This window comes from Lolium rigidum, chromosome 7 (genome assembly GCF_022539505.1).
Source record: "Lolium rigidum isolate FL_2022 chromosome 7, APGP_CSIRO_Lrig_0.1, whole genome shotgun sequence".
Taxonomy (NCBI): Eukaryota; Viridiplantae; Streptophyta; class Magnoliopsida; order Poales; family Poaceae; genus Lolium; species Lolium rigidum.
Window position 1 is genome coordinate 349,301,038 of NC_061514.1, and position 7,377 is coordinate 349,308,414.

Below are 7,377 nucleotides of genomic sequence, written 5' to 3' on the forward strand. Positions count from 1 at the left end.
CCTCGGCAGATCGTCTTCATCTCCATCCCACCCGGCGACCGACGTTCCTTGAGGTGCGCTAGGTTGTCCATCCATCGTCCGCGCGCTGACCGCCGGCTGCAGCCGCCGTCCCCGTGTCTGACCGCTGGCTACAGCTTCTCTGCGGCCATGCCATTGTGGCCGGATGCGGATGCCCTCGTGGGTGTATGGCACCTCGCCGCTGGTGCTGGCCGCGGCCATCATCATCGGGCTGTTCAGTTCGCTCGACAGCATCGCCTTCCTGCTCTCCTACCGCGCGTGAGGAGGCAATGATGCCACGGCGGCGAAGACACCCACCGACGATGTGGTGCTGCGCGAGCAGACGGCCGTCCTCAAGGTCAAGCCCGATTCCATGTGTGGCGGCCGCGAGGGAGACGAAAAGGAATGTATGCGGGGATTGGGGAAGATTTGTCTAGGGTTTGGCTGGACACTCATTTTTGTCTCACCAGTACTGTTCACGTCCAATCATAATGCGCCACGTGTCCTGTTGGTGGAGGAGAAGCGACGCGAACGCCCAGCCCTTGCGCGACGGGTGGCTGCCGTGGATAGCCTCGTTGGTCTCCATGGGGGTGCAACAATCATATCTTTAGATTCGTTGCCGAACTGCCGCGTTCGGTGGTAACCGTCGGCCGCCACGTTACGTGGTCTCCGGGCTACACCACCGCACTTGCCGCTCTCGGCCGCCACTACAAGCAGTGTTTCGTACTCGCCACCGCCGTCCGGCCTGCGTTGGCTAGTTGATCTACGAAGGCACCTAGTTACCGGGAGTTCATTGTAAAGATAGACTTAGTGGATAGGCGTGCGTGTTAAATTAGCCATGACTATGATGTTGTACGTTCGATTTGGATCAAAGGCCTGGGAATAGAGTGGATACACGGATACACAAATCAACCGGATGCATAGGATATGTTGCCTTTAAAATATATATTCAAGTTAGAATATAACAGCAAAATACAACGGTGAAAGTTGTGCAGTCAGTTCTTGGAGCTGAATTCCACCTAGGAAATTATACTTCTTATAAAACAAAGTGTAATTAATATTTGTCTATCTCATCGTGCAAGCTATCCACATTACCTATTTCCTTAGCCAATCATTTGTCCACCTCATCTCCTAATAGTTCTTATTTATTATTTATCTCTACATGCAAGATATTTATATTACCTATTTTTAACCATTTAACTAGCAATGTCATCTTTTTTTTCCGCTCGATTGATAATATCGCACCCTCATGTTATATTATTACATAGTTAAGTCATGTGCAACTTAAACACCAAAATAGTTTGACAACCAGATAAACTCTTTGCGAATTAAACTCAATGTTAATTATGTGCTCTTATATGTAACCACATATGATGTTTTTAAAAACATCCGGCAATGTGCATGCATTTTTCATGCAAGTCATCAATATTATTTGGTTCTTTACCTTATCTAAATCAATCACGTACACCTCTAAAATATAACGATCTTGCAATTTTCAAATAGATGTCCATTTCATGGATATTAAATTTAGTGTCTCAACTACTATGGCCAACTAAATATTGCATATTCTTTAAACCAAATTTTATGTGTTTTATTAGATTTCTTAAAAAAAATCGTTCCAGTTAAACATAAACTAGAGCCGTAACCGTGTCACTGTCACTTATCTGTACATGTACAAATCTGGCAAAGCCTGGCCGGTAACCAATGAGTCCACTTCACACCACACCAACTGTTCACTTCATGGACAAGCAAAGGGAAACAAAAAGAGACGAAGCGGGCCCACCAGCCCACCGGCCGCAGCCGGTCTACCCTTCGGCCCAGCCGTCCGGGCCCACACTAAACCTCCCCGTTTTATTCCCTGTCCGTTTCCCACTCCGTCTCCGCACCCCGGCCGGCCACCTCCATATCCCCTGCAGCCTGACCGCCCTCCTCCTCCCCCCCACCACCGATCGCCGCGCGCCATGGCCGCCACGCCGTCGACGCCGCTGCTCAAGGACGAGCTGGACATCGTCATCCCGACGATCCGCAACCTCGACTTCCTCGAGATGTGGCGGCCCTTCTTCCAGCCCTACCACCTCATCATCGTGCAGGACGGCGACCCGGCCAAGGTCATCAAGGTGCCCCAGGGCTTCGACTACGAGCTCTACAACCGCAACGACGTCAACCGCATCCTCGGACCCAAGGCCTCCTGCATCTCCTTCAAGGACTCCGCATGCCGCTGCTTCGGCTACATGGTCTCCAAGAAGAAGTACATCTACACCATCGACGACGACTGCTTCGTGAGTACCCTCTACCGCTTATGCTATCACTAGATCTGTCTATGTACTGCTGCGATTTGTCCAGATTCCGCTGGATCATAATCTAATTTTGGCGAATTGTAAACTTGTGTGATGTTGTCACCAAGAGGTGCGATTTTGGTCTCCTTTTGCGGTGTGGGGCTCGGATCCGTTTGGGTAGGTTGAAGAGAAAGGCGACATCTTCTTTGGTTAATTTCTCCGTGGAGATGTTGGTGCGTTGGGTACCAGTGCAGTTTCGTGTTAGTCATGATGGTTCAGTTCATTTGTGTGTAAAAAAAGCACATGCTTAGTAGTTCTTTTTTTTGAAAAGCACATGCTTAGTAGTTCTGTGATATATGGGTAGGTAGAATGCAACTTTCACATGTCTTGGAAGTGGATAACGTTCAGCGGAAGTCATCTGCGTACAGATGATCTAATCATGTTATTTTGGTTTGGGGTTAACAAACTTAACTGACATGCTTCACTGCTTACAAGTACAAACCAAACATTGGAGCTAGCCAATAGTTAATTTGGTCCTGTGCCTGCAGCTGGATGAGATATGAGAAATAAGTTATGGGTCTCGTGTTAGTGTTTTGGTAACCCACAGTTGTTGTAGAACTTAGAGTTTCTGATATAGAAATCCACATATACAAACTGTAAGGTTGTGTCGCCCCCTTTTGTCAGTTATGCTGTTGCGCATATTTTGTTTTTGTGTGTTTGAGGGTAGTGATCAGTAATCTTCGCTAGTGGACAACGATAATACTTATTTAACAGTACGGAAATTACAAGAAAGAAGTATGTTGTTTGCATCCTGCTTGGATCAATCCAAGGCTAATATATGTCTTTGGATCGGCCTCTTTCTTATGCCCTACATACCTGTTTGGATTTATCTTTAACTACAGAACATTCCTTGACATAAGATACATCAATGTTACTAGTATATTCACGCAAGGGTCCCACCTAATTGCTAAACAATTTGGATGGGTCTCTGGGAGACTGGGATGGCTTATTATGCAGAAATTTGATCTCAGGCCTGCAATTGTCATCTATTTAGTTGGAAAATAGTAAACAATGCTCCTTTCGTGGTGTTACTTGCATTCGAGGAGGATCTGTGCAATATTTTTTTCTAGATTAGTTGGTAGCTAGCACATGTGCACATGCCAAAGTCTCAAGTCTACTGACTTAGAATGTGATGACATTATTTTGTACCTCATTCAAAGTTACTCTATACATAAGGTGATGCATCACATGCCATGTCATTAGCTCAATCTTGACCTATTCCTTTCGCAAAATCTCAGGTTGCTAAGGACCCATCAGGAAAGGACATCAATGCGCTTGAGCAGCACATCAAGAACCTTCTGAGCCCTTCAACACCATTTTTCTTCAATACCTTGTATGACCCATACCGTGATGGTGCTGATTTTGTTCGTGGGTACCCCTTTAGTCTTCGTGAGGGTGCCCCAACTGCTGTTTCTCATGGGCTTTGGCTCAACATTCCAGACTATGATGCCCCTACCCAGCTTGTCAAGCCGCTTGAAAGAAATAACAGGTAAGGATGTCGAATTTGTAGCTTTCAAATCTTTCTTTTATTCTCGCTAATCTTATGTTTCTTTCTTGTGATCAGGTATGTCGATGCTGTTCTTACAATCCCAAAGGGCACCTTGTTTCCAATGTGTGGAATGAACCTTGCATTTGACCGTGAGCTCATTGGTCCTGCGATGTATTTTGGCCTTATGGGTGATGGCCAGCCTATTGGTCGTTACGATGATATGTGGGCGGGATGGTGCACCAAGGTACATAAAATGTTTTTTCTTCAAAAACTGCATCGACGCTATGTCTGCGAATGCAAATTATACAGTTTGGTTGCCATGAACAGTTCAGTATATGCAGTGCATCGCGCAAGTTACAAATCCATGCTTCCTGTTACCATGCTTTGCTCAGTTACGTTGTATCCTGCTGCAGTTTTAGTTGTACTAAGTACCTTTGCTCTGTTCACACAGGTTATCACTGATCATTTGAGCCTGGGTATTAAGACTGGTCTGCCTTACATCTGGCACAGCAAAGCAAGCAACCCGTTTGTGAACCTGAAGAAGGAATACAACGGCATTTTCTGGCAAGAGGAGTTGATCCCCTTCTTCCAGTCCGTTGCCCTCCCAAAGGAGGCTACCACTGTCCAGAAGTGTTACCTTGAGCTGGCCAAGCAGGTGAAGGCAAAGCTCGGCAAGGTGGACGGCTACTTCCTCAAGCTTGCTGATGCCATGGTCACATGGATTGAGGCTTGGGATGAGCTTAACCCACCAAAGGGCGCAATTACCACCGCAAAGGGACCTGCTCCCAAGAGCAAGTGAGGGGCCGTAGCTTACACCTCGTCTGTTCATGTGAACTATCCATACTGAAATTCCCCTGTTTTGGTTAGTGCTGATGAACTGAGATATCACTTCTTGTAACTTCATTTTACCTCTTCCTTAGACAGCCACCCTGGCGACTGTAAGGGATTTACATTTTTGCGTGTGATGGAACAGTTGTAATGTGGGAACTCGATCACCTTCAAGTTAGAATAAATTTAGTGGTTATTGTTCATATTGGCATGGTATTATTTGTGGCAATCATTTTTTGTTCAGAAAATATCTCTGGATGCGCAGTTTCTATGGTTTGTTTGTGGTTCGTTCATGTTACCTGCTTCTCGGTTTGTTTCTTGAGAACATTCAAGACCTTAGGATGATTTCATGTCACACAGCTGGCTTATTCTGAACTATCTTGTACATGTATATGATTATTTGACTCATATGCAGGTTCCTATACTCTACAGTATGGTCTCTGAAATTCGCATACTATTTTTTTTAGCTGTTGGTATTTAGTTTGACAATTTTTGGCCAACTCAGAATGTTGCCGTCTGCTGATTGCACATAAAGAGAAGAGTAACTGTTCCGAAAACAATCAATTACTGTTCGTTTTGAGCTTGAGAAACTTCCTCCACGTAAAATGGTGCAGTCTGCTGATTGCACATAAAGAGACGAGCGCCTGACTGAACTGTACACAAAAATAAACGCCGTTGCCGGGGATCGAACCCGGGTCACCCGCGTGACAGGCGGGAATACTTACCACTATACTACAACGACTTTGATATTTGATGTAATATAGAAATCTAATTATCTATACACAGAGACACAATTCTTAATGCCATGCGTAGAGAAATTTCTCTCCATCAAACACAGGAACGGCCTGCTATTCCCGCCTGCTATAATATGGCATGCAAGAGATCTCGAAGCAGATAGATCGAGCGGAGGCATTCAGGTTGCTAGTACCATGGCGCACTTTTGCCTGCTATTCCCTCTCGATCAAAAGTTGGGGCCAGCGGTAGTTTCAAGCGCTCCCAAAAGGAGCGTGATGATGCCTTGAGCACTTCGATGGAACCTGATCATAGAAAATTGCTCGAATTTTTGTGTCTGAGAATAAGACGCACGTATATTTGTCTCCATATATTGATCGCATTACCCGGGTAAAGAATGGACAACGACCACAACTGTCTCCAGATTCCAGAAGATGCCTTTTTCATTTTGCTTTCCTGATCTTAGAAAACGATTGCTCTACTATGCCTGAAGCGCCAGGCCTAGGCATATCGCTAGGGACTACTCGCTCCCCTGCTGGGCCATCCATGGTGCAAACACTGAGCACTGCAGAGATGAGTGATGACATCTCCCTCTTAAGAGATGTGTTTTGGGAGTAATCTACTCTTCGTTGGAGTGGGGTTTCCACTTTTGTTTTCTTTTTTCTCAGTTCTTCGCCGCTTCGGCATGTTTTGTAGCAACTTCTACTACTACCTATGTTCATAAAAGAATGTTGAAAGCTTGTGTAAATTCAGATGTATCTGCATATTTTTTAGTGCATAGATACATCTGAATTTGGAGAAATCTTCCACACCTTCTTATAGACGGAGGGACTATATAATGCAAAGGCAGATCCTGGTCAAAAACAAAAAAAAAAAAACGACCTCGATCACAGCTGTTTCCAGATCCAAGAGGGTGCCTTTTCATTTTTCTTTCCTTGTCTTACAAAACGATGGCTCTCTGTCTGAAGCGCCAGGCTATTCGCTCCCCTGCTGGGCCATCCACAAAGATGGCGGGATAGAACGACGAAACCTGTTGGACCATTTCTAATTATCGAGCATGAAATCTGTTCTGTCATTACTCACTGGGGCATCCATGGCGCAACCACTGACCACTGCTCCCGCTGCCTTCCACACAGAGCTAGCGGCTTGAGCCCATGACTTGATGGCAGTGCCCCGCCCTGCAGAGGCTTTGGTGTTGTCTACTGTGCTGGCAGCTGCAGTTGCCTGAAATCGGCTTGGCCATGAATGGTGCCGACAGGGGGCGGCAGGCTATATAGTTATATACTGTACATGTGATGGGGGGACAGATGGTGGTGGCCGGATACAGCGTTCAGGAGTACGAGGTTCGCGCTCTCCTATGATTCCTCGTCACCTGGCTCTGTCGACTGCCATGGCACGAGCGCCATGGGGACTAGCCTGACGCGTGATTGATTAAAATTTGATGACTGATCGGTATGAGCTATAGAACAACGCTGCTCTCACGGTCGGGGATTCTTCTCTTCCGTTGATCTTTCGAAAACATTTTTGCCTTACTGCGTGTACGTTATATTTAGTGGAGAAGATGCCAAATATAGGGAAACCAAGAGGAGTCGGGTCGCGGTTGTGTTGGTTAAGCATCCAAATTAGAAGATAGGGATCTTATGTCTTTTTTATTAACAGGGATCGCTCACCATCGCCATTTCATCATAAACAAAACTTACAGCGTACCGGTTAACCAAAAGCGAGAATCAAAAGATCCCAAAAGGGGTTCAAAGCTAGACGTCTCACAAACGGAGAACGGGAACGCACTGATGTCCATAACAAGACAGATCAGGCGCAAAAAAAAAAAGCTATGCAAGCTACAGGTTTAGAGAACCAGTCTACTACAGACCGATAACTTAAATTGGAACTAGATAAAACGAGATCTCCTTTGAGTTCGCACCGCCAAACTGTGGTTGGCCAATCTAGCTGGCTATTCTTATTGCTCGTGCTAAAGAGGTAGGACAAACGGGGAGT

At 45.8% G+C, this 7,377-nt stretch overlaps 1 protein-coding gene and 1 non-coding gene across 2 annotated transcripts; one reads left to right on the plus strand and one right to left on the minus strand.

Annotated features, from left to right (window-relative positions):
- Positions 1 to 1,976: 1,976 nt before the first annotated feature.
- Positions 1,977 to 4,855, plus strand: LOC124675871 (UDP-arabinopyranose mutase 3-like; the record flags this gene model as incomplete). Its single annotated transcript, XM_047211938.1, is given in 4 exon segments — positions 1,977 to 2,276; positions 3,572 to 3,822; positions 3,898 to 4,066; positions 4,274 to 4,855. Coding segments are annotated over 4 exon segments (1,068 nt in total), but the record flags the coding sequence as incomplete, so codon positions are not given.
- Positions 4,856 to 5,320: 465 nt separating this feature from the next.
- On the minus strand, positions 5,321 to 5,392 carry TRNAD-GUC. The gene has a single exon. It is a non-coding gene; the product is annotated as a tRNA-Asp (tRNA).
- Positions 5,393 to 7,377: the final 1,985 nt, after the last annotated feature.